Source organism: Monodon monoceros, unplaced genomic scaffold, assembly GCF_005190385.1.
Source record: "Monodon monoceros isolate NGI ecotype Baffin Bay Population unplaced genomic scaffold, NGI_Narwhal_1 Super_Scaffold_13, whole genome shotgun sequence".
Classification (NCBI taxonomy): domain Eukaryota; kingdom Metazoa; phylum Chordata; class Mammalia; order Artiodactyla; family Monodontidae; genus Monodon; species Monodon monoceros.
This window is the reverse complement of record NW_021703769.1, coordinates 45,674,564-45,702,341: the sequence shown is the minus strand read 5'-3', so window position 1 is coordinate 45,702,341 and position 27,778 is coordinate 45,674,564. Positions and strand designations below refer to the sequence as shown.

The following is a 27,778-nucleotide window of genomic DNA, read 5'->3' as shown; positions in this document are numbered from 1 at the left end:
GAGCCTGGCCCTGCCAACTCCTTGATCTCTGCCCAGGGATACTGTACTGATTTAGGACTTCTGGCTTCCAGAACTGTGGGAGTATACATTTCTGTTGTTTTAAGCCACCAAGGGAGTGGTAATTTGTTACAGTGGCCACAGGAAACTGGCACAGTTACGAAGAAGACCAAAGGGTCAGAGGCAAACCAAGGAAGGAAACAGGTCAGGAAATAAGGACATCTCCACTCTTCAGCAGAAATGCTTGATAGCACACTGTCTGCTCACTGTTTCCATCCTCTTACTGTCTCGAGGCTACTTCTTATCCTTCAGATCTCAGCTTAAATGTCCAGAGGGACGTCTCTGACCACTCAACCTTGAAGCAGCTCCCGTGCTCTTATTTTCTGCATCTAGCAGAGCTTAATGTTTCCTCCTTCTCTCACTGACTTGCTTTGGGAGTGCAAGTTAGTCTTGTTCGTTGATGAATCTTCAACGTCTAGTGTGTTAATGTCTACCAGATGGCAGGTGTAAAATATAAATTTTTAAATGAAAGAATGAATAAATAAGTGAACACGCACTGTGCTTTGTTCATACCTCTGCTTTAGCAACTTTCACTCTGCAAGATCATTAGAGGTGTGTGTGGGGGGTTGGGGGGTGCACTCACACCCTAATTACTTGTGAGCCTCTTAGAGTAAGGACTACATCTGATTCATTATGTACTTCGCAGTACCTCTAGAGTGCCCTCAACTCCCCGTTCTCCACTGAACTTCAGTCGAATGAACGATTTAACGCGAACCTCTAATCTTTCCTCTTCTTAGAGCTGAGTGGCTTAAATTCATTTGTCAGTCTTTTCTGAAATCATAATATTAAAATACTAAACAAAATGACCATTTTGTAATATTCTGAAGATAGAAATTTACTTTTATAATTAGACATTTTGGGGGGAATCTTAATTGTGTTAATAATACACGAAACTGTCCTCCTTTAAAAAGTTAGGGTAATGCAGTAAAAGTTGAATTCCCTTTGGTCAGTGGCCAAGCCTGGTTCTCTCTCTCATCCCCAGAAGTGGCCATTGTTGTTAGCATGCATCCTACCAGACCTCTTTTTATGCACATATTCACAGAAAAAACCACTACCATCTTGTGGCAGTGTTTTTGTTTTTTGAGGGTTTTTTTGTTTTTAAAATTAATTTTTGTTTATTTATTTATTTTGGCTGCGTTGTGTCTTCGTTGCTGTGCACATGCGTTCTCTATTTGCAGCAAGCAGGGGCTACTCTTCCATGTGATGCGTGGGCTTCTCATTGCAGTGGCTTCTCTTGTTGCGGAGCACGGGCTCTAGGCGCGTGGGCTTTCAGCAGTTGCAGCACGTGGGCTCAGCCGTTGTGGCTCATGGGCTCTAGAGCACAGGCTCAGTAGTTGTGGTGCACGGGCTTAGTTGCTCCACGGCATGTGGGATCTTCCCGGACCAGGGATCGAACCCGTGTTCCCTGCATTGGCAGGTGGATTCTCAACCACTGTGCCACCAGGGAAGACCGTGGCAGTATTTTTTACATAAATGGCACCTTTTGGGTATAGGACGTTCTGAAATTTGCTTCTTCACTCAGCTCTTTGAGATCTAATAACGTTGATAAGCCTAGGTCTGCGACCCTCCTTTTTTTTTTTTACGTTTATAAAGGTTTATTAAACATTTCAAACACTGTGCAATGAACACACCAGAAATAAAAGCTCCAGAATAGCAGTCCAAATGTTCCACAAGTGTGGCCCCGCAGTCCCATTACATAGATGGACTGCCTCCAGTTCTGTCCTCTGCCTGGCCCACCTCCCTCCCCCTTCAGGCAAGAGAAAGATGGATGGTTTAGACTGGAAGGACAACCATGCTGATCCCCAGCGGGCAGGGGCCAGGAGACAGTCTCATTTGCCAACACTTTTACTGAAGCGCAGAAAAAGAAAAAAGCAAGTGACAGTCACGAAGTCTTCCCGTGTATTCTTCGTAACGTATACAGTCTATATGCGCAGGACCGGAGAAGCTCCTGGCACGAGGACGATGGCCACCGTTCCCCTCTGTCTCATCTGAACCACCTCGGAGTCCAGTGCGCTGGTCACTCTGCAATCCCCATACTAAATACCAACTGTAGCGGCCCCTACAAGCTAGCTATTGCTACACCTCAAAATCACAATACGTTCGATAAAGCTTCTTTAAAAAGGATTTACACATGTACTTGTACACGTACGTATACACACACGCACATGCACGGCACACCACACCAAAAAATATCCAAACACCTATCAGGGGATCGTGGCTGTTATGAAACACACAAGTACTCTCCCATTCACTCGGCTGGGGAGTGCTAGATCTACGTAAACACACCACACATCAATCCTGCAGAGCACGCATGGGAGACAAAATGAGGCCCCCGCCTTGTGACAGTTGAGAAAGGCAGGAGGAAGGGCAGAGGAAGCAAAGCTGGGCTGCTGAGCCAGAGCCCAGACCCCCAGGTGAAAGAGCAACAAGTATCTGTTACTTCTTCCTTCAAAATGAAGTGGGGAAAATACTGAAGATTTGTGGACAGCAGTCAAGACACAATTCTGTCTAGCCTGCCGGCCAGGGAAGAAGAATAAAAAAGCGAGGCTCTCGGGCATCAGCAATATCTTTATATTCGAGATAAGTGCAAAACTGAGCCCTGTCTTGGACAGGTGCTCCCCCAAAAAGGAAAGGGCTAAAGAGAACTAACAGAAAGCCAAGAGAGGGACGGAGGAGTCAGTAACACTCTGAGAGGAAGGGTCACAGAGGTGACAATGAGACTGGCATTTTATCTGCCCGGATCATGCTGGGGCAGTTGACCAGGCTGGGTGCAGGCTCCTCGTGGGAATGAGGCGAGGGGGGTGGCCATCCTGCCAGTCAGGGGCCAAGATGGGGACAGAACACACACAACCACAAGACCACCCATGACTACAGGACTCTACGATAAAAGCACCGGTCAGTGCTATTATTCACATTATAAGGATAAAACGTCACAGGCCAAAAAGGCGCCATCAGGAATGTGGCACCCGCAGGGCCGCGGGATTTGAAACTCCAATGCTTTATGACTTATGTCAATGCCTCCCCTCCCATTTTCTGCTTCCTTGGAAAGCTAACTGGGCTGGCTGTTAGGTGCCCACAACGCCGGGGTCGTGTGCCGATTCCGGAAGCGGGGAATCGGAGCAGTGGTGCAGGAAACAGTTTCCCCAGCAGCTATAGCAGATGAGGAACAGGGCTGCCAGGAAAACCAAGGCACGAATTGTGCAAGGCTTCCGTTCCAGGAGGAAGCTGAGCAGGTAGAAGCCCATGAACATGGAGTGGCTGAACCACAGGGTGGGGTTGAGGGGCTTGGGGATGAGGAAGACGGGCAGCAGCCACTGGAGGCAATACATGATCTCTGCTGGACAGGGCCTTTGCCAAGGCCACCGGGCACCGCTGCAGGAACCGACCTAATGGGAGCCAGTGGGTGCGGGCGGCTGCCCTCTGCTTTCTTCAACCCTCGCTCTCCAGGAGCTGAGCCGCTGTGGTCTCTGGCTGTCCGCCCAGGATCACCAAGGCAGCAGGGACCCTGCGAGTCCTGCCATGGCGCCGCCGCCACCGCTGACGCCTTCGCAGCCGCAGCCTGCCTCCACCTCAACTCACCTCCGACACCGCAGGAAGCTGCGACCCTCCTTTTATCTTCTGGGTAGGATTCCACTGTATGGAATGGGCCACATTTGTCCCTAGATGGAAATTTAAATTGTTTCCACTATTTTGTTATTGCAAACTGTGCTGCAATAAATATCCTTGCACACGTATCCCTGGGCCCCTTGCAAGAGTTTCCACAGGCTATATTCCCAGAATCGTTCTTGTTGGGCCTGGAAATACATTGCCACCAAACATGGCCATAGCAGTGGCCTTCCTCCAGAGCCTCTCCTAGTTTTCCAGGATTTAGTGTTGTCAGCATTTTTAACTTTTGCCAGTATGATAGCTGTGAAAGGAGATATTGTTTTAACTCCATTTCTCTATTACTGAGGTTGGACACTTTCTATGTGTTTATTGGTCATTTGCATTTTCTGTCCATTCATTTCCTCTGCCTATTGTGGTTTTTTTCCTCTTTCCCTAGAATTCAATTGTTGGTCTATCATGTGTATTGCAAATATCTTCTCCATGTATCTACTTATTTAAGAAATAGGGGGTTCTTTTGACAGACAGAACTTTTAAATTCTGATGGGGTCTAGCATGTCAATATTATTTTTATGACTTCTGCCTTTTACATTTTTAAGGAAGGGTTTCTCCACCCCCAAGATAGAGATGTTCTCCTATATTTTCTTCTCGTAATTTAAAAGTATTTAAAAAACTTTAAGCTGTTAATATATCTGCAAATGATCTTTGTGTATTGTATGAAATAGGGGCCCAAATGAATTGTTTTCCTTATGGTTAGCACTACTTATTGTACAGTTTATTCTTCCCGCACCAATGCTACCTTTAACATATATGAACATTTCATAATTACCTGGCTCTTTTCTGGATTGCTTTCTGTTCTGTTCCTACTCCCAATAACCCTCTGTTTTAATAACTATGGCTTTATAATATGTCTTTTTTTTTAAGAAAAGTATCTCCATTTTTATTTTGGGATTATGTTATTAAATAGTTTTTTGTTTCTCTGTTTGTTTGTTGCTTTTTTTTTTTTTTTTGCGGTACGCGGGCCTCTCACTGTTGTGGCCTCTCCTGTTGCAGAGCACAGGCTCCAGACGCGCAGGCTCAGTGGCCATGGCTCACGGGCCCAGCCGCTCCGCGGCATGTGGGATCTTCCCGGACCCGGGCACAAACCCGTGTCCCCTGCATCGGCAGGCGGACTCTCAACCACTGCGCCCACCAGGGAAGCCCAATAGTTATTTTTTAAATTAATTTTTATTTGAGTATGGTTGCTTTACAACGTTGTGTTAGCCTCCACTACACAACAAAATGCATCAGCCATACACATACAGATATCCCCTCCCTTTTGGACTTCCCTCACATTTAGGTTACCACAGTGCATTAGGTAGAGTTCCCTGTGCTATACAGTATGTTCCCATCAGTTGTCTATTTTATACATAGTATCAATAATATAATATGTCTTAATATTCATTAGAAAATATGGCCCGCTCTTTGTTATTTCTTAAAATTTTGTTGACTAGCTGTTCTTCCATATTTGCTCTTTTAGAATCACTTTATTTCATTTCACAAAAAAACCTTGTTAGGTTTTTTGATCACTATTTTTAAAAAATGTCAAAAACCCACCAGATTGTATACTGCTACTTTTTCCTAAAGCCTTCACAATGTATTATTTAGCTTTTCCTCTGTATTATTTCTGTTAAAGAGCAAGGCAGACACGGGTCTTGGGTCTATACAATTTGGGAGCTGTCTTTAAGAAAAATAATACAAAATTAGGAATGCAGTAGTGGGTGCTGTGCCTTGGGAGGAACCTGGACCTCCAGCTTTATTTGCTTCATGGTAACCCCACCTCAGGGTAGCAGTCTGACTGAGAGAGGAAGTGCTAGTAAATGATGCCTTCACTCCCACTAGAATAAAGCCCTAGTTCGTGACTACCAAGCTACTTAGGTGGTGTAAGCAATAAAATAACAGTTAAGGGGCTTCCCTGGTGGTGCAGTGGTTGGGGGTCTGCCTGCCGATGCAGGGGACGCGGGTTCGTGCCCCGGTCCGGGAAGATCCCACATGCCTCGGAGCGGCTGGGCCCGTGAGCCATGGCTGCTGAGCCTGCGCGTCTGGAGCCTGTGCTCTGCAACAGGAGAGGCCACAGCAGTGAAAGGCCCGCGTACCGCAAAAAAACAAACAAACAAAAAAACAGTTAAATTTGCAACCTCAGTCGTGTTTCTAGCTGTGTGTTATATAATACCGCTGCCTTGAGTTTTTGCTAGGACAGCACCTCACATCTGAGGATCTCAGGGCACATTAAGAACATTAATTAATTAATTAAACCCCACAAAACCCCAGAGACACAGGAAGGAGGGACGTGGCATCACCTTGCCCAGTTCTGAAATGCAGCCACCTCTGGGGACGAGCAGGGCAGCTGCTTCTTAATAAATGGCAACGCCCACGACACTTTAGCCCAGACAATTAGTCGTTGTCGTTGGTAACTGTCTTGTGAACATTAGCCTGTCAGATGGTAAGGGCTCCAGGATGAACTGTTCACTGCAAATCTAATTCAGTCTCTGAAATTTCTGGCTTTTTAGTAATTTTGTCCTAATCATAAAGTATATTAAATACGTAAACAACAAGGACCTATTGTATAGCCCTGGAAGTTATACTCAGTATTTTGTAATAACCTATAATGGAAAAGAATGTGAAAAAGAATATATATATACACACACACATATATACATATACATATATACATAAAACTGAATCACTTTGCTGCACACCTGAAACTAACATAACATTACAAATCAACTATACGTCAATAAAATAAATAAATGCACAGGGAAAGTCTAGTTTTCTTTTAAACTCAACAGTGTTTTTGGTAGTTCTTCAAATTTAAAACTTAATATAAGAAAAGATTATTTTTAAAAAGTGCAACTTAATAGGTGCAACTTAATAAGTGCAACTTAAAAGTGCAACTTGATAATGTTTGTTTGTTTTTGATTCAAAAACTTTGCTGCTGAGCAAAATGAATCAGTGATGTAGAAGTCAGGACAGCAGCTACCTTTAAGAGGTGTGTTGGCTGGACAGCAGGTGAGGGAAACTTCTGGGCCCTGGAAAAGCTTTAATATTCATTTAAGGGTTTGTTAACGTGCAGTACATACAGGTAGAGATTCATGCACTGTGCTGTATACATGTTGTGTCTTTTTTTTTTTTTTTTTTTTGCGGTACACGGGCCTCTCACTGTTGTGGCCTCTCCCATTGCGGAGCACAGGCTCCGGACGCGCAGGCCCAGCGGCCATGGCTCACGGGCCCAGCCGCTCTGCGGCATGTTGGATCTTCCCAGACAGGGGCACGAACCCGTGTCACCTGCATAGGCAGGCGGACTCTCAACCACTGTGCCACCAGGGAAGCCCTACATGTTGTATCTTAATAACAAGCTGAATTAACCTGAAAAGCACTCTAGTCTTACTGTTGTGAGAACACTGGAAACACTGTACAAACGATCTGGAAAGTTTTGCAGGGAGCAGGACGTATCCAGGTGCTAGAGACTCGCTAGGTTTCATTCTCCCCAAAGTGTCTTAATTCAGAAGAGCGATTCTGAGTTCTTTTTCCCCTCTCATGTCATTTGCTCTCCATCCAGAAGAGCTACTTTCTCTGCTGGGGTGCCATTCTCTCATTGTACCTTCAACGTTATATGCCTCTTCGTCTCTGCCCTTTACACCTCCCTGAGCCTCTGATTCTTCTCTTAGAATTTCATTCTACTTCATTTGCCTGCATCTTTTCCAGAAGCAGGTATAGGGCATGAGTAAGTGGGAATTTGGGGTTGAGAGGCGTCTGCAGGGGCCGTTGCACTGGCTGTTGCTGCAGGAACGAATGCAGTGGGAGAGGAGGATGCAGAGAGGATAGGCTGCCTCTGACGCCACCGCGTCTGCTGTGATGCTCAGAAACAAGAAGACAGGGCAGCAGGCCACGCTGGCAGCCCAGTATCTGGGGCCTCCAGCAGGTCCTGGGTCCCTCCTGTGTATGTGCGGACAATTCTGAGGAGGGGCAGCCCCTGGGCAAGAGCATCCTAGGGCTGCTCTGAGCTAAGGCCGAAAGGCTGCAAGCAGGTGTGAGGGCTAAGAGTCCCCCAGTGGAGCAGACACAGAGCGAACAAGAAAGGAGGGGCCGGGGGTGGCGAGAGAGCGGGGGAGGGTGGGAGGGAGAGAGTGAGACAGTGGAAGAGGAGGGGGGTGGTGGTGGGGAGAAAGACAGACAGGAACAAGGAAAAGAAAAGACAGCAGAAGGAGAAGGAAGAAAAGGAGGGGCAAAAGAACTTTTCAGACAAAATGGGAAAAAAGTTTTTTCTACTCTAGTTTTTGGTGAACGGTAAATATATGAACACTACCCCGATTATTGACTTTCCAGAACATATTAAAACAATAATGCAAAGTTAGCTCCAGGTCTTGCTTAGAAAGTAGAAAAGTTAACATCGTGGCCTCTGTCAGATGCCTGTTCACAGTATTTCCCAGCACGGGGAAAGCAGCCCTTGTGCTAATCTCTGTGTTCTGAGAGCACTGACATAGCCGACTGTGGTCTTTTCCATATTCTGCCTTAAAATCATTTCAAAGCCTGCCATCCAGGAGGTTGATAATCAGTTGTTTACAAACTTGAAAGGGGCTCCCATGAAAGGATCACGGAGCTCGGTCTTTGGCAGGTTCGAGGGCCTCCTGGGGGGCAGCCCAGCCCAGCCCCATCCTGGCCTCGGTTTATGTCCACAGCTCCCTCAGGCCAGGTATCACTGGACCCCCATCCTGTGTGGATGGAGGCACAGAGAGGTCAGAATCCGAGTGGGCTGCGAAGACCCTGTTCTCCCCACCTCGTGGCTCTGCCCTCAGCAATGTAATCCTTCAGATATGCTGCAGCTTAGAAACACATGACCACGCTGCCTCCAATTTTCTGTGCTCTGCAGATACTTACCATCTCTTTTCTATCCTCTTGTCCCTTTTTCTCTGGAAGGCGCCGAGCTCAGGAGCAGCAGCCAGGAATGCCAGCAAATAGTCAAGGAGCCGCAGGAAGCTGTCTCCCCGGAGGCCGGGGAGAGCATCCAGGTAACGGAGATCATCCCCCCAGGCTGGTGCTGCTTGTGCCGTCAGGGTCAGGGGTGTTCCTGGCACTGGAGTCACTCCTGAGAAGGGAAAGGTCTCACTGGCGTTAAGATCTGGGGGACAAGGGCGGGGAGGAAACAGGCTGCGTGTTCGTAACAAATCAGCCTCTCAGCGCCCTCAAGAATCCTGCTCAGGATGGAGCCCCATCCCTTCTCCCCCTGCCTTCTCACTCATCCCCTGGCTTCAGGAGGCTGATGTGGATAAAGCAGCTCGCTTAAAGGCGGTTAGAAAGCTCACCCTGTCCACAGACTCAAATGAGGCAGCATTTTCCTTCCTGCCCCACTGGGCCCTGCAGGCTCTAGAACCACCTGCCACAGCTCCCTGGATTGCTTCTGGCCCACTGGCCCAGCCTGGCTTCAGCAGGGGCCCCTCCTCACACCCTCCTGCTCTGTGAGTGCTGCCACCCTGACCTAAAGGGGGGCATACCCCCACTGAAGGAGGCCACAGTCAGCCATATAATAGAGGACATAGGATTTGGGGGATGGGCCCGGGGATCCAGCCATTGTTCCATCTCTGCCACCCTCTGACCACTGATGGTTCACAGAAATACAAACGCCCATATTGACTGGGCTCTGGGTCCTCACCTGCTCCTGCAGGACCCCAGGGCATGTCCCTTGTGTCCTCTGGAACCGGCCTTACCAAGGGGGCTGGGAGAATGAACGGGCTTACCTCTAGGCCACCGTGGGCGGCCTGGCCCTGCATCAGCACTGCGTGTGGCCAAGAGTCCCAGCATGCGTTTCACTGCATGGGCCCTTCTGCTTCTGGTCCTCCTGACTGTTCCGTCCACCTGAGGCCAGGACGGGGGCTGGTGCAGTGCCATTGCTTCTTGGACTCCAGCCCCCAGCTCTCTTTTTTTCTCCTTTCCAATCTTGGACAAAATAACATTCCCCCTGCCCATCAGCTCATGCAAAGAAGATCTTGGGAAGAAGAGGAGTCAGGGAACACCTTTATCTTAGCATTAGGCCACATGGCTCGTCCTGCTGCATTTTCACATTGTCTCTATGGAAAATGCCTTCTTATACCCCAAACCACAAAAGGACCCAACCTGTAGCTGGGTGGCTGTTGTATTTCGAGGGCTGATTTATTCTCTACACAGAGGTTGGACGCTCACAATGGCCAGGCTCTCTGCTAGGTGCTGAGGGCGCTCGCGAGACCAAAACACAGTCACAACCTTCAGGAGGTGGTGCACGGTGGGAAGAGGAAAGCCTCCTAATTCAGTATGTGGAAATGAGGGTGGAAAACATCCCAGAAGAGGGCACGAGGGACACCTGAAGCTTTTAAAGAAGGTTGTTTGGCATGGACTAGATTGCGGGAAATGAAGCTGATGAATGGAATTAATAGAAAGAACTTAGCGCGAGGGATTTCTGCTTCTGGCAAAGATGGCTAGATTTACTTTCCTGCCTGAAAAAAACAAAAAAATGGCCAAAGCATATGAAATAAGTTTTTAAGACACTGCTCATCAGGTAACAAAGGAGAGTGATGCCTGGGAGGTGAGAAACAAGCCAGGTAAGCCCTCCAAACATCGTGGCCTCCTCCTTTGAGAGAGTCCCTGACCACGGCACAGGGCAGGAGGAACCACAGAAGCCAAGTGGTATGTCCATGGAGACTAAAGCCACTAAGTTTTGCAGGACAGAGTACCAGAGAGGAGAGAGCTGTACAGAGAGATGGTTGACACCAGCGAGGGTCACTCTTGGGTATTCAGCTGAGTACCGATGTGCACATGCACATCAGCCTGATCTTCAAAACTACTGAAGATCAGGCTGAGGAAAGAACTTCCTAAAAGGCTTAGCATTAACAGTGCACGGTACTCATACAAGGCTGGGGGTAGTGCGTGTGCCATCAGCCAGACCACGGAGCCCTGTGACTCACAAGGCATTGGGAGAATGCACAGAAGGGTACTGCATCAGTAGCGAGGAATAATTAGCTCTGGAGAGAGCACTGCTCCAGTCCTATCTAACAAATCTTTAGAGCAAGATCCAAAAGCAACAAACTGCTTCCAAGTAATTTGAGTCCCAGAACAAAGTTCAAGAATATTTGTAGGAATACAAAATTATCCAGCACCCAAGTAGATTAAATCACAATGTTTGGAATTTTTTTTTCTTAAAGACATAATGCTTTTGCACACTTAATGTCCTACAGTATAGTATAACATAACTTTTATATGTACTGGGACACCAAAAATTCACATGACTTGCTTTATTGCAATATTCACTTTATTGTGGTGAATGAACCTGGAATATGAACCTGCAATACCTCCAACGTATGCCTGTAAAAACACCCCAAATAAACCTTCTAGAGATTAAAACTACAATTCATGAGATGAAAAATACACTGGAAGGATTAACCACAGATTAGACATTGCAGAGAAAGGGATTAGTGAAACAGAAATGAGAATTAAAAAAAAAAAAAATCAGTGTATCAGTGAGCTGTGGGATAACTTTAAGTACCTAATATGTGTGTAATTGGAATTCATAAAGAAGAGGAGAAAGAGGTTGGAACAGAAAAAAATATTTGAAAAAATAATGACTTAAAAATTCCAAATTTTATGAAAACAGTAAACCCACAGACACAAGCTCAACCAATAACAAGCACAAGACACATGAAGAAAACTATACCAAAGCCCATCATAATCAAATAGTGGAAAACCAGTCATAAAAAGAAAATCTTAAAAGTACCCAGAGGGAGAAAAAAAAAGGACAAGTTGGGAACAGAGGCCCAAAGATAAGGATGGCAGCAGATTTCTTGTTGGAAGCAATGTGAGCAAAAAGGACGGTGGAGTCACATCTTTAAGGAACTGGAAGAAAATAAACTGTCAACCGAGAATTTTACACCCATTGAATATCTTTCAAAAATAAAAGTGAAATAAAGACTCTGCCTACACAGAAAAGGGGAAAGAATTCATTACCAGTAGACCCAACTACAAGAAATGTGAAAGGAAGTCCTTCGGAAAATGATGCCAGATGGAACTCTGGATCTACACAGAGGGCGATGAACACTGGAAATGGTAACTAAATGGGTAAATGTGTAAGATTTTGCTTTTATTATTTATATCTCTTTAAAAGATAGTTGACGGCCTAAATAAAATAAAAACAACATAGTGTGGAGCTTTCAACATGTGTAAAAACATCTGACAAGAACAGCACAAAGGCCAGAGGGCACAATGTAAGGACCCTATTTTAGGGTCCTTATACTACACCTGAAGTGATATTATATCACCTGAAGATAGACTTAAAGATGTATACTATAAACTAAAAGAACACGAAAGTTACAAATCAAATTCAGAAAGTTATATCTAATAAGCCTACAAAGAGGTGAAGTGGAATCATAAAAATATACAATGACTCCAAAAGAAGGCAAAGAGAGAGGAAAAGGGGGATAAAGAACAGATAGGACAAATAGAAAACAAACAGCAAGATAACAGACTTAAACCTAACCACATCACTAATTACACTAAATGTAAAATGGTCCAAATATCCCAATTAAAGAATATATAAATCAGATATAGATTGGATTAAGGAGCAAAACAATTACATGTGAATTACAAAAAAAAAAATGCACTTTGAGTAGATACAATAGGTTCAAATGAAAAACATGCAAATAGATACATCGTGGTAACACTAATCAAAAGAAAGCTGGAGTAGCTTTAGTCATTTCACAAAGTGGATTTCAGAAAAGGGAATATTACCAGGGATAACAAAGGTCAAGAGGACATAACAATCCTAAATATTTATGCACCTAATAGTAGAACTTCAAAACACATGAAGCAAAAATTGATAGAACTGCAAAGACAAATAAATAAATAAATAAACAAACAACTATATTTGGAGATTTCAATATCCCTCCCTTAATCATTGATAGAACGAGAAGACAGTAAATCAGTAAGAATGTAGAAGATTTTAAGAATACTATTGACCAATTTGACCTAACTCTACCCAACAACGGCAGAATACACCTTCCCACATCCACATGGAATAGTTACCAAGTTAGATCATATTTCAAGCTAGAAAAGAAGTCTGAATAAATTTAAAAGGATTCAGGTCATCTAAAGTATGTTCATCCCCAACAAAAGACATCACAGGGAAATAAAACTTCAAATCAACAGCTCTCATAAACATCGATGGAAAAATTCAAATAAAACCTTTAATAAATTGAACCAATATATTAAAAGGACAATGTCATGATCAAGTAGGCTTTATTCTGAGAATGCAAGGTTGGTTTAACTTAGGAAAATCAATGTAATTCACCATATTAACATTCTAAAAAAGAGTACTTATATGTTTATCTCATAAATGCAGGAAAGGTATCTGAAAATTCACATTCATTCCTCATAAAAACTCTCAGAAAATTAGGAGTAGAAGAGAACTTCTTCAATTTGATAGAGGTTATCGTTGAAAAACCTATAGCTAACATCATCCTTGGTAAAAGACTGAGTGCTTTTCCGCCAAGGTCAGAAACAAGACAAGAATGTCAGTTCTCACCACTTCTATTCAGAATTATTCTGGCGGTTCAAGCCAGTGAAAAAAGACAAGAAAAGAATCAAAAGAATATACACAAAATTAACATGCAAAGTTCAATTTTATCTCTGTATAATGGCAATGAACAATCAGAAATTTAAATAACTACCATTTACAACAGTACAAATACACAGAATACTTAAATCTGACAAAAGATGTTGTCAGATTTAAGTATTTTGTGTATGCTAAAAACTACAAAACATTTCTGAGAGAAATGAAATAAGACCTAAATAAATGGAGAGATATCCCCTGTACATAATTTCGAGGACTCGATATTGTCAAGTTGTTGATTGATCAATGAAATACCAGTCAAAATTTCAGGAGGAATTTTTAGAGAAATTGAAAAAGTGATTTCAAAATTCATGAGGAAGTGGGAAGGACCTAGCACAAAGAAACTATGGAAAGAGAACAAGGTTGTAGGTCTAATGCTACTGACTTCAAGATTTATTATAAGGTTTTTGTAACTGAGACAGTGTGGTAATGATGTCAAGGTCAACAAATAGATGAACGGAACAGAATAGAAGATCCAGAAACAGATCTTTCTATTTATCTTTCTATTTCTAGATCTAGAAAGATCTAGATCTTTCTAGATACTCAGCATATAATCTACAGTGACAAAGAGCAGATCATTGTTTGCCTGTGGTTGGCAGAGTGGCCCCGGGTGGGAGGAAGAGCCATACAGAAACACAGAAGCTTTGGGGAGTGATGTATATGTTCATTATTTTTATCGTGGTGATATTTTTATAGGTACCTATAGGTCAAAACTTTTCAAAAGCTACACTTTAAATATATGCTGTTTACTGTATGTCAATTATACCTCAATAAAGCAGTTTTTAAAAAAGCCCTAGTGCATCTTTTAAGTTACACAGAAGAATAAGAATAAAGGAGGAATAACTAACATCTACAGAGAGTCAGAAGATGCTAAGCATCTCTCCATCCACCTGTCCTTATTTTATCCTCAGGACAACCTTATGAGGTAGGTGCTGCTCTTAGCCCCTTTGTACAGATGAGGAAACTGGGGGATCCCTCACTTTCCCAACGCCACATGCCCTGTAGGAAGGGAGGCCAGGATCTGACCCAGGCAGCTCATACAGAGCTCGAGCTCTGAACCACTGTGGGTGTTGATTTATTCTCATGTCTTGCCTTTGTCTTTTGCAGAGAAAAAGCACAGAAGAAGCTGCGATGGAGGAAGCTTTATCACCAGTCCAAAGTGGAAACACTAGTGAAGCGGAGGTAGGGCTTGCGAGGGCCCTTCAGGGGGCCAGTGCGGCTCACTCCTCTCCACCTGCGTCTTCGTGCGCTTTCCTCGCCAGGCCTCCCGCCTTCTTTCCCAGTTCAGAGCCGCCTCCTTACTCAGGACCTGCTCCACAAAGCCTCCCTCGGTGAACTCTCACTCCACTGTCATTAGACCTTTATTCTATATCCCTTGCACAGCTTGGTCCTAGAAGTTACACTTTCTACATCAATAATTTGCAACCATTTCAGTAAATAGAATCTTTCTGTTCTTCCCATTGTCTAGAGAGAAAACATTTTGGAGGGGCAAACGTCTGTAAGAGTTTTCTACTGCTCTATGTAGAGTACGTTCACGTACACACTTATGTGTCTGATGTGTCATTCACACGCATCTCTGGTTCCAGGAACTGCTTCCTCCTGTTACAGATTCAGGCCAAGGGGTGGTAGCATCTTCCACCAGCTGCCAGGAGCGGGACATGCTTCTGGAAGGCGTGGGCCCCAGGCGGGCACAGGTCCACTTTCCGAGCCTCATGTTGGCATGTGCTGCAGGTCCCCTACCAGCTCCTCTGGCACTGCTCACCCCTCAGCACCCTGAGAATGGGGGCTTCAGTACCTGCTCTTTCCCTGGGGCTGTTCCTGCAGGCAGGTCGCCACCTCCGGGGGCAGTTGGAGAATCAGCCCCCAGCTCCTCTGCCTTTTGGGTAGGACGGCTCCCAGGGGTGCTCTCCACATCTCCCCGAGGTCTTGGCGGGATTGACAAGTAACCCACTTGTTCATTGTGCCGCGTTGGGGTCCTTCTCTTCCCTCCTCACTCGCCCACTTGCCTCGCAGAATTTCCTGGCATCGCTCCCTGCGTGAACTTAGCTCCTTTTGCTTCTGGGGAACCCACGTTAGGGTGTCCACTCCTCGTGCCCCAGGGAGGAGGGAGCAGGGCACTCAGCAGAGGGGAACAATCTCTCTCCAGTATTTCTAAGAGGGTAGCCATTCCTTTAGGGACCCAAAGGAGGATGTGGAGGGGGTCAGGGTGGTCCATTCTGCATTAGATGCACTGGCATCCCAGAGGGTATCCGGGTCAACAAGGAGGATTGATTTCCCATGTTTATCTCCTCTCGCTTCTGGAAAAAACCACTGAAATAACTGTAAGGGAAGAATAAGGGCACAAATCCACACAGACAAGAAGACTGGGAGAGGAGATATTGGAACACGAGCACTTTAAAGGTGTTTAGAAAGACGGAAATTGATGGCGGGGTCTGCACTGGCTCTTCACAGCTGGGGAAGGTGGAGGCCGGGCACCGTGATGAGGAGAGATTCTCCACGTGTGCCCACAAAGAGCCCGGGCCTTGGGGCTTCTGCAGAAGGCGGGGCGAGGGCTCTGTGTGACAGTCTGCCAGGCGGTGTTGGGGACAATAGATTCCCTGCAGAGGACACTTAGCTTGTCAACTACCCCCCAAGTGAAAGGACCAGGTGATCGTTCTCTGAAGGGGCGAGCAGAAGCAGCTCCAAATCCAGTGCACGGTGCGAGGCTGTGTGATGGGGAAAAGACAGAGAATAGGCGGATCAGTGGGATTCTCCATTTCACATGGAGGAACCCCTGCCCTGTCCTCCCGCCCTGTTCTCCAAATACAGAAACCAGCATAATAGTATTCAGAAATATAGAGGTAAAGGCCAAAAGAAAGGAAAAAGTTGAAAATGCTCGTCAATGGGGGAGTAGGAGGCTCCTGTCTTTCTTTATAACCTTTTAATGCTAATATTAGTTTACTTTTTACCATATGCACGCATTACTTCAATTTCAAAGAACTCCGAGAGGATCTCGGAGTGAATCATGTTCCTCTCACTGAGCTGTAACACCTCCTTCGATGAATGAGACCTGACAGGACTCAGCACTAACTCTCCAGGTGGCTCCGGGCAATTGGCTCCCGGGGCTCCCCCTCACTAGCAAACCACCTGAACAGTCCCAAGATCCAAAAATTCTTGTAGCACAAAATCACAAGGAAAACTGGGGACAGAGGTGTTTTGCTTATATGGAATTAATACGCATGTAGTAGTCCCATGCTCTAACCTCTATCCAGTGATGCAGTTAAAATATGGATCCTGTATCAAAGACCAACTGAGACCGTTCGTTTTCTGACCTTCGTGCGAGAACTTGTTTCCATCCTCAACAATTTTGAAATCTCACTAAGAACACCTCCTTCCTGGCTCGGGGTGGTTTGTTTCAGGTGAGGCAGTCGCATCTGTCCTGGGAACGGTGTCCTGTGGAGACAAGACAGCCACTAGCCCATTAAATGGTAGAAAATAAATAGGATTCCCAGTTCAGTTCCTCCTCTCTCCTTGCTGTAGGACACAGAAAAACTCAGTCAAGAGTACAGTGTGGATTACACGGATTACTGCATCAGCAACACGAGCTCAGCATCCATCTCTCTGCCCGAAGAGACCAGCAACTTCCGCCCCATCTACAAGGGCACCTCCACTGCCTTCTGCATCCAGCTGTTTTGTATTGACGAGAAGCACGAAGCAAGGTAAGCGCTGGTCCCCAGTGTGTCTGCTGCGCGAAGACCTTCTCCTGGCCTTGGTGGCCCAACACTTGAATCTTGCAGAGCCAGGGGTTTCCAAGCCTGGCTGCCCATCCTCATTTCTGGGGAGTTTTTAAAAACCACAGATTCCTGAGCCCCACTTCCAGACTCCAGCCCATAAAATTTGGGTCAGACCCACAGAACTGGGCTGCCCAGGGTCTGGAAAATCATCCCTTCCTTAGCCACATGCTGTTCCCCATTCTCTAGAGTTTGCATTTTGGGGGGACTTTGGGTTTAGGTTGCTGCTTGTCTGGAGTCTTTTAGTTGCAAGCAATAGAAAATCCAGCTGAAACTGGCTTTGGAAAAATGGAATAATTGCCTCACGTAAGAAAGGATAATCCAGTGGTGGGACCGATTTTCAATGTGGCTTGATCTAGGACTTACTAGATACCCCAGTCACAGGCCAGGCTTCTCACTCTACCCTCTACCCTATTCCTGAGCTGACGGCGGGGGGCCAGGCCAGGCCATGATGATGGCTTTGTCCCTTGCTTTGTGCTCCCCACTGAATTGGGGCTGGAGTCTCAATCTGAGAGGGGTGTTAGCAGGACACCCATCAACAATCCAGGGCAGCTGCCAGAGGTAGGAGGCCTGGTCCCGGGCAGACGAGGCTTCCTGTCCCTCCAGAACAACCCCGTGTTCAGTGCTCGCTGCGCCCTGTAGTCTGGATTGGACCCCTGCCCTCGGTGCCTAGATTCCACAGCCCCTTTGGGATGCCCACATAGTCCACTATTCCGTCCACAGAACAATGTTGAAAAGGAAAGACTGGCCTATTTTGATAGACTGGAAGGTTCCAGAGTATCTTTAAGATGACCAAGAGCACCGCTGGACACTGCCGTTTTAGAGGATGTATTTAATCACATTCCCGGTCTCCTAGCTTTCCTTAGAACCATGCTTTTCTTGGACTTTTTTCCTTTCAAGTTTTCGATTTCTTTGGAATTGAAATTCAATTGAAAGGTTGAAAAGGGAAATCTTTTTATTCTAATTATATTGTAGACATCTAAAAAGCCTGTAAACCCTTCTAGATCTGTCGTGTATATTTATTTTCCCCTGTGCATTCGGATAAGATTGTGCTTTTTGAATTTTCAAACAAAAATTTGATGACCCATTATGGTTCGCCTATAAATATACACCTGCAGCTGGTCAGAAAATCTTTTGCATATAAAAGAGAAAAAGATCAGAGTAGCTTATAATATGCCCATGTCTCCCCCACAGCACCTCCTAAAAGGAAGGGAGAGATCGTGTCCACAGAATGACTATCTTGCTTTTTGAATGTGTAGAGATTTTTAATTGCTATAATAGTACTTTTGGTTCTAGAAAAACACTTCAATTTGAAGCTTATGCCTTCTGTAGCTGATTACTATTCAGTTAGACACAAATTCTGGTTACTGGTTGGCTAATCACTGCCTAAGCGGGGAGAGCCATAGGTCTCTAAATGTGCACTGATGCTGCATTTGCTTGCAGGTCAGTGACAGTTTTTACTGTCTTGTTTACAGGTCACTGGACTTTATGAATTTTGTTTTCAGTCTTTTTCCTGTAAGTACATGTTGAATTTTGAGTAATATAATTGATTTTATAAGCTAGAAAAATTATAAAATAGTAGGATGCCATATTCATTGTCCAAACATTTAATCTGCTATGAATGTTAAGGTTGGAACCCCTTCTCTGTTCTGAAAAAAAAGGTTGAATGACATGTCCTGAACTCTTAAAAGTAGAAAAGATTGTCATTTTCAATAATTTTTCAGCCATGCTGTTGTAATAGTTTTCTTTCAATGCATAATTTATTTTAGAGATTGCTTCATCAGTGTCTTATTACAATCAAATCATGAATAGAATGCTGGTAGTACATGAAAATGTCAGGAATTACTCTAAAGTGAGTTAGACTGTTGTATTACTTTATAGTTTGCTTTGGCTCAAAGAATGCTGACACCATTAGATTGCTTTTCTGAGGGTAGGAAAGTGGGAACTTGCAGTTGATCTTCTGGTTGGTGTCGCCTGACACATGGGATTGACTTGACCCTCTACGGTTGGTTGGTGGATGGCCCCAGGCAGGCACACAAGTGCAAACAAGGTTCTCCATCTCAGGGTGTCCAGGCCACCTCCTCCACTTTTGTTTCACGGTCGTCAAGGGATAGAGATTCTGACCAACCTCTCATCACTTTATTGGAGGGAAGAAAGTGGGGCAAGAAGACAATTTAGGTTCCTTAATTGGATTTTTATGACTTTTTCCATGGCTGGTCTATCAGTTTAGTCAAGTCAACAACCGTGCTTCTTCAGTTAGCTAATTACAGGCAAATTATCTATTTTTTTATTTTTCCTCGATGTTCTTTATACCAAGGCTAAAAAACAAAATAGGTTTAATTCTGTTGCCTGAAAGCTATGTGATCATAGATTGTATTTCCTCATTTTGTTAAGATGATGAAGACTTGGCAATGATGTTTTCCATCGTAATTTTTTTGAATTAATGTTGAAGCTCATAAAACACTGTAGATGACCCTGAGGGAGGGTTTGCAAAGCCGGCTTCCCTCCGAGATGCCCCAAAGTAAATTCAGTAAGTTCAATTCATTCCTATTTTGAAGTCCATGCAGAGACAGATCTTCAGTATTATTACAAAAGCAATGCTGGCTTTAAGATAGTAAAAGGCATGTTTACTTTTTAATTAATTATTTCAGGATATGGGGAGACAGAAACAAAATACCTTCGTCACTTCATCCTTAATCCTTCCCATCCATGTTGAAGCAACTCATTGCGTTCATTCTCTTTTATGGCTGAGTAGTATTCCATTGTGTATATATACCACATCTCCTTTATCCATTCATCTGTCAATGGACATTTTGGTTGTTTCTATGTCTTGGCTATTGTGAATAGTGCTGCGATGAACATTGAGGTGCATGTGTCTTTTTGAATTAGAGTTTTGTCCGGGTATATGTCCAGGAGTGGGATTGCTGGATCATATGGTAGGAATTACTCATTTCTCCCAGAGGAAGCCCCCCAGGGCTTGGCACTTAGTCCTTATTTTCAGCTTGAGTATTTCGACAACATGACTCGCAAGTTCCCCAGAAGGAGCTGTGTTATTTTGCTAGAAAGAAGGAAGATCAGGTGAAAGAGTGATTCACTCCTTTGGGTTGCACATGTGTCCCCAGGGTTTTGGATTCGCCCAGGCAAGGCCTTCACAGGGTTCAGGAGGAGGTGAGATGCCAAAGGGACAAACTAGCTCTGGGAAGAGCAAGCTGCTTCTGCAGGCACCGGGCAGAGGGTCACGGTGGACGTGAGGAGCACAGACAGTCCATGGCAGCACTGTCCCATAGACAACAAACTCTAAATGTTCCAGCAGCCACATTATAAAAAAAAAGTAAAAAGACACAGGTGAAATCAATTTTAATAATATATTTTACTTAATGCAATGTGTCCAAAATTTAATGATTTTAGTATGTAATCAGTATGCAAAAGTATTAATGAGATCTTGTACATCCATTTTCTCAGTTTTTAAAATCCAATGTGTATTTTACATTTAGGGCACATCTCTATACAAGCACTAAATTGTCATCAGAAATCCTCACTCTGCTTCTAGATTTTGTAAAATTTCCAGTTGAATGAGTAGATTCACATACCCAAATTGTTCTAACCATACATAAAACTTTTCCAATAACTGAACTGAGTATCAGTTTTTATTTTATTATTTTTTTCTTTTCCATTATGGTTTATTATAGGATATTGAATGTAGTTCCCTGTGCTATACAGTAGGACCTTGTTGTTTATCCATTCCATATGTAATAGTTTGCATCTACTAACCCCAAACTCCCTGTCCAACCTCCCCCCACACCCACTTCCCTGTGGCAACCATAAGCCTGTTCTCCATGTCTGTGAGTCTGTTTCTGTTTCGTACATAGGTTCATTTGTGTCACATTTTAGATTCCACGTATAAGTGATATCACTTGGTATTTGTCTTTCTCTTTTTGACTTACTTCGCGTAGTATGATAATATCTAGGTCCATCCATGTAGCTGCAAATGGCATTGTTTCATTCTTTTTTATGGCTGAGTAGTATTCCACTGTGTATATATACCATGTCTCCTTTATCCATTCATCTAATGGACATTTTGATTTTTTCTATGTCTTGGCTATTGTGAATAGTGCTGCAGTGAACATTGAGGTGCATGTGTCTTTTTGAATTAGAGTTTTGTCCGGGTATATGTCCAGGAGTGGGATTGCTGGATCATATGGTAGCTCTATGTTTAGTTTTTTGAGGAACCTCCATACTGTTCTCCATAGTGGCTGCACCAACTTACATTCCCACCAACAACGTAGGAGGGTTCCCAAGTATCAGTTTTGAAATGTAAATTTAATCAAATGAAATAAAATTAAAAATTCGGCTCCCCAGTCTCACTAGCCACATTCCAAATGCTTGGTGGCCAGACTCAGCTCCTGGCCAGCATATTGGACAGCGCAGTTACAGGTCAGGACACGCAGATCCCACTGCCCAGGTTAACTCGCCCTTAGATTTCATCACCCAAGTGGGACCGTGCCCTGATAAAATACACAGACATCCATTGATGTGTAATCACAGGACTTTAGAGCAGAAAAAGCCTGGAGCACCACGTTCTCATCTCACAGAGGTGGGGACCACGGCTGGCGGCTGGTGCAGCATCACTTGGTAAACCCAGGGCCTTTGCCGTGACACTGAGCAGCCTCATCACTCTTGGATACAAGTGAATTTGCAAACGCAAACGTCCTTAGTTTAAAACTCTACTTCTGGAAAAGAGCTGTGCTGAATGGGTCCTATGATTCACAATATTCCTTTATTCGGGTTTCAGTCAAACACAGATATTTTCTCCATATTCTGGAGCACAGGCTCTGGACGCGCAGGCTCAGCGGCCATGGCTCACGGGCCCAGCCGCTCCGCGGCATGTGGGATCTTCCCGGACCGGGGCACGAACCCGTGTCCCCTGCATTGGCAGGCGGACCCTCAACCACTGCGCCACCAGGGAAGCCCTTCTCCATATTCTTGCAATTGCTTATCCCCTGAATTTTCTGATTACTTTCCAAATGATAGGAATCTTTAACTTGAATACCATCTCCTTTACACATTTTACTCCTATTTAGTGTTTTATGGCAGGAATTTGTTTAGTGATAAATGATTTTTATCTCGTCTCCAATCATGCCAGGACAAGAACTTCTGCATCATTTCTCTGCCACATCTCACCCCTGAGTTTGTCCTCATACAGAACTTCGTGAAGATTGTCCCCTTCAACAACTGCACCCTGGACCAGGACCTCTACGTCTTCCATCGGGCAGGATTGCTCAAGTAAGCAGATGCGCGTTTGGCCAAAAGATAGTCCATGAAGTTAAAAATAGAGAATGGAACAGGAGCTCCGTGACATTTTAATTTAATGATTTATTTTTAAAATTGTCTTATTGGCGGAGGACTTGATCAAGTGATTTTAACCAGTCCATTTAGGAAAAGAGTCATGGTGAAAGTTGCTGGTCCAGTCAGATATTAGAGCATAATCTAACTCCAAAATAGTCAAAACAATAGCCATGTTGACATTTCTATGGCTGGAACAAGGTAACACAAGAAAGAGTTCCACCGCAGACCCCAATAGAGTAAGAATTGAACGTGTGTCTGTGTGTAAAGGTATTATAGACTGATGTATATGATGGCATTTGTGTTACAGTGAGAAAAGGAAGGATTATTTTGTAAATGGTGGGACAAAATAAAGATAGAAATGTTCTTCATACCCTACAGTAAAATAGATTCCCAAGTGATTGAAGAGTTAAATGTAGATATTGCAATAGTTAAAAATTAGAAACTGTTACCTACAGTGCTAGGTTCTGGGCCAGATTCTGAGAATACAGCAGTGAACAGCCTACTGGTTGTCCCACATCCTTTCAAAGCTTATAAACACTCCTGTAAAAGTAAACTGCATCTATGATGGGTGTACCAGCAGTGGGTCTGTGGGACTATGGAGACGTATCATTGGGAGATTCGGCCCAGTCAGAGGAAGCTTTCCTGAGGAAGAACGCTGAGTTCTAGACAAGGAGTGTGAGTGAAGATTGAACTTGATTGTGCCTCAGGATGGGGAAGGTCTTTTTAGAACATGGAAGAAAAAAATTAAGATTTTTTTTTTTTTTTTTACTATATGAAATTTCAGAACCACTCTAATTTAATTAAAATGCAGCTGACTAATGGAAGGATATTTTTAACAAATATAACAGACACAAGGTTGGTATATTTTATATATAAAGAGCTTTAATAAATCAATTAGAAGACTATTTAACACCAAAATAGAAAAACTAACCCCCCCACACAAATGGCCAGACTGTTTGCATATGAAAGAAGCAAAAAATCAATGGATATTAAAAAATCTTCAAACTTATTGCTGTTAAGGGAAAAGAAACAAAAGCAAGAATGAGACATCATTTTTTGTCAGTTGCCGAGAATTAGAATATAGAAGCGTTCAATTCTAATGAGAAAAATGTAACTCTTTTCAGAATGTAAATAGACATAAAATTTCAAAGTGCAATTTGGCCAGAACATTAAGGTAGTTTATATTTTTTCACTCTTTACTTCCAGTCCTAGAAACATATCCTAGGAAACTTGTTGCAGAGATGCAAACAAAAATTTACATCTGAGGATTAAAGAACATTGGAAATACTCTAAACATCCAGTAGTAAAGAGAATGTTTAAATACTTTATGGTACCTATAGGAAGTAACCTATAACTATGCTTACAGTTCATTTTAAGAATATCTAATGATTAGAAAATGCTCAGAATGTGATGTTAGGGTAGAAAACCTATCAAATAAAACAGCATTTAAATATGACCAAAATTTCTAAAGAAGGAAAAAATGCATGAACAAAGTAGACTAAAAGGACACGTGCAGATGTAGTTCATGCCGCCCAGGCCCCCTCGTTCAGGACTAATTTCGCACCTGCGGGGTGTGTGGACGCCACCAGCTCAAAGCTGGGTCCCCTGCCGAGGAGACTGCCCTGGACAGAAGAGAGGGCTTTGCCCAAGGTCCGCCCTCCCGAGGGCAGCCTGCATCCAGCAACTAGTCTGTGTGTGTGGAGACGGGGGAGGGACACCTCTGAAGGGTCTTCCCAGAGCCAGGACGCCCCGAGGTGTCAGCTGGGCATTTGTTGTGACCCTGTGGCTTGCAGTCCGTCTTCACCTCTACCCCGACCTGCCCTGCCCCTTCCCATAGGTGTGGAGGGTCCCAGGAGCCACCCTCATCACCCCCAACCTGCAGATCTCTGTGTGAGGCTGCCTCCTGGGGAACACGGCCAGCGGTGCTAGAGATGGCCCGTGGTTGCCTCGGGGTGGTAGGAGGACTGTCATGGGTGATTTTTAATTTCCTTTCTCACATTGCCTAAATTTTGGAATTTTCCTATACCAACCTTGGATATATCAAGTGGTTGAAACCCATCAAATAGGCTTAAGTAACTGGAGAATTTATTACTACACAGAACCAAGGGAAGACTCCGAGGGCAATTCAGGTTCCATACGTGGATTATTAGCCCTGTTGGATCTATCTCTTCCGAGTTGACCCCTTCTCAGACACAGTGGTTGCTGGATGAGTGAGGTAGCTCCAGACCCTTTATCACTTAAGTCCACCAGGTGAAGAGTGGTGGGGATGCTTCTGTTCAGAAGCCCCAACACAGAAGTCTTACTGCATCTCAGTGGCTCAGATTGGCCCTCTGCTGGCTGACTTTGAACCCATCACCGGGTCAGAGGCTGCTGGTTGGCATCCTTGGGTCTGGTCCCAAAGCTCAGGGCTGGGTGGGGGAGGGGTGCATCACCTATACAAATGTGGAGGCTTTTCTGGAGAAATGGGCAATGGAGCTGCTCCCCACACTTCCATCTTGCGATAGGACCAACTCGATCAATAGAAAGTGAACAGTAGATCTGTTACAGGAACAATGTCAATACCGTCCATTTTCTATAATTTAACTTTTTCAAGCTGTCTTATTCACATAGTCTCATTCTTACAAAATATTATGGAGCTCATCAAACTGTGCACTTCAAATGGGTATATTTAATTGTATGTAAATTATGCCTCAGTAAAGCTGCTACAAAATCTTGTGACAAAGGGATTGGTAGAGTAATTTCAGAGAGCTTTCTCTATAATTGATATATTATTAGCCTTTTAAGTGAAACTTTGAGGAACATTCTAAATGATCACTTTATAATTGGGGAATGGTTAAATGAATTTTGGCATATTCATTCAGTACATTATTATGCAGATTTTGAAAAAATAAAAACAGATCTATATCATACTGTATGGAATGATAGCTGGGATGGTGAGAAAAGCAAGGGTCAGATGATAATAGTAATAATCGTAATGACAGCTTACATTTATGGAAGGTTTGTAGTGTTTCAGGGACTTTCTTAATCACTTTCCATGTGTCTTTACGCAGTGACCTTATTAGCTAGATACCATTATTATTACCCCCATCTTACAGGTAAGGAAACTGAGACACAGGTTAAGTAACTAGTCCAAAATGCACACAGCAGAAAGTAGCAAAGCTGGAACTGGAACGAAGGCAGCCGGCTTCCAGAGCCAACTCATAACTGCCTCACGTATTGCTTCCTATGCTGTGTTTTCAGCGTAAAGCTGTTGTAGCAGAGAGACCCTAAAGCACAGTGGCTTGAGCCAGAGGACAGTTCCGCCTCTACCACACAGGAGCAGTTGGTCTAAGGAGAGTCGTGGCTTTTCCCCACGAAGCTGTTCAGGGACCCAGTTACTTCTCTCGTTGCTCCTCCATCTCATAGAGCAAGGGTCTCACCTACTGTCTGTGTGGAGAGTCAGGGGTCTGCGAATTTGGATGGGAAGAAAAATTACATCTTTCTGTTACTAACCTCTGATTGAAGTTTGACGTGCCTTCCACTATGAATGGAGGCAACAAACCTCAGAAGTGTCAGCGAAGCCGTGACTTTGTAGCCCGTGGAAGTCACGGATATTCTCCTATCACCTTACGGTTGTCGCAGATGTCTCAAAATATGGATGCTCATCGTACTTTGAAATTTCAGTAAATTTATTCTCAACCAAAACTTGTTACTTGATGCATTAATGAGGAGGCACAAATATTAGCAAAACACACATTTTTAAAAACATTTTGATAGCTCTACTTGATATAATTTGTTGTCTTTGATTTTACACATTGAAAAGCATCAGTCTGAGAAGGGGTCCTGAGCATCCCCAGACTGTCAGAGGGGCCCATGGGGCACACAATTGTTAGACCGCCGTCAGAGTGAGCTCTTTTCCTCTTGGTGCTGTGAGCCGGCTTAGGGCACCGTAGTCACATTTTAGCCACGGGGAAGGGTGCAAAGAGAAAGGGAGGGGAAGACTGTCCTCTTACGGAAGTTACATCACTTCTCGTCACAGTCTGTGCTCGGGAAGTTGGTTGCATGGCCCTGCCGAGCCGCGGGGGAGGCCAGGGGACAAGTTGCTAGAGGGTCAGATGTGCGCCCGGCAAAAACTCAGTTGACTCAGTTATTAAAAGGGAGAAGGCGAGAGGGAAACTGGGGGACCATCGTATCTAGTTTTTATCTTGCATATGTAAAGATGTTCTAGAAGGGTCCACGGGACTTTATTAACCTTTTGCGCTTCTGAGGAGCAGGACAGAGACGTGAGGGGTGTAGATGGCGACGTACTCTTTGCTTTATGTCTGTCGGTTCCGTTTGATTTTTTTCATTAATAAACTTTATTTTTTAGAGCAGTTTTAGGCTCACAGCACAACTGAGCAGAAAGTGCAGAGGGTTCCTACAGACCCCTTCCCCAGTCCCCCCACAGACTCTCCCACAGTTAACATCCCACACCAGAGCTACACCATTTGTACCATCAAGGAACCTACAGGGACTCACCATTATCAACCGGAGTCCACAGTTTACATGAGGGCTTACTCTTCTGTTGTACACTCTCTGGGTCTGGACAAATGTGCAATGACGTAGCCACCACCATACTATCATACAGAATGGTTTCTAAAAATGCCCTCTGCTCCCCCTATCCATCCCTCTCTCCTTCCCCACAGCCTCTGGCAACCACTGGTCTTTCTCCTGTCCCCATAGTTTTGCCTTTTCTAGAATGTCATAGTTGGAATCCTACAGTACGTGGCCTTTACAGATTGGCTTCTTTCAGTTAGTAATGAATATTTTAATGTTCCTCCATGTCTCTTTGTGGCTTGATAGCTTATTTCTTTTTAGCCCTGAATAATATTCCATTGTCTGGATGGACCACATTTTATTTATCCAGTCACCTACTGAAGGACAGCTTGGTTGCTTCCAAGTTTTGGCAATTATGAATTTCAGCAATTATGAATCTATGTGCAGGTTTTTGTATGGGCGTAGGTTTTCAGCTCATTTGGGTATATACCAAAGAGCACAACTTTAGATTGTATGGTAAGAATATTGAGTTTTGTAAGAAACTGTCTCACTGTCTTCCAAAGTCCTCCACCATTTTGCATTCCCGCCAGCAACGAAGGAGAGTTCCTGTTTCCTCACATCCTCGCCAGCATTTGTCAGTGTTTTGAATTTTCACCATTCTCATAGGTGGGTAGTGGTATCTTGTTTTAATTCGCGTTTCCATACTGACTTATGGTGTTGAGCATCTTTTCATTTGCTATTTGCCATGTGTATGTCTACTTTGGAGAGGTGTCTGTTCATATCTTCTGCCCTTTCTTAAGATTGGGTTGTTCATTTA

General features: G+C 44.2%; 2 protein-coding genes across 2 annotated transcripts in view; one reads left to right on the top strand and one right to left on the bottom strand.

Moving 5' to 3' along the window:
- Positions 1-27,778, top strand: part of CFAP61 (cilia and flagella associated protein 61) — a 256,888-nt gene that overhangs the window by 62,631 nt on the left and 166,479 nt on the right. The window contains exons 9-13 of the mRNA XM_029220311.1: positions 8,617-8,708; positions 14,438-14,512; positions 16,850-17,028; positions 18,576-18,615; positions 22,244-22,383. Of these exons, the coding sequence (XP_029076144.1) occupies positions 8,617-8,708; positions 14,438-14,512; positions 16,850-17,028; positions 18,576-18,615; positions 22,244-22,383 (526 nt within the window). The remainder of the gene's footprint in view (positions 1-8,616; positions 8,709-14,437; positions 14,513-16,849; positions 17,029-18,575; positions 18,616-22,243; positions 22,384-27,778) is intronic.
- LOC114894068 (bladder cancer-associated protein-like) lies at positions 3,123-3,386 on the bottom strand. The gene has a single exon (XM_029220315.1). It carries the CDS (start codon positions 3,384-3,386, stop codon positions 3,123-3,125), a length of 264 nt encoding a protein of 87 aa, XP_029076148.1.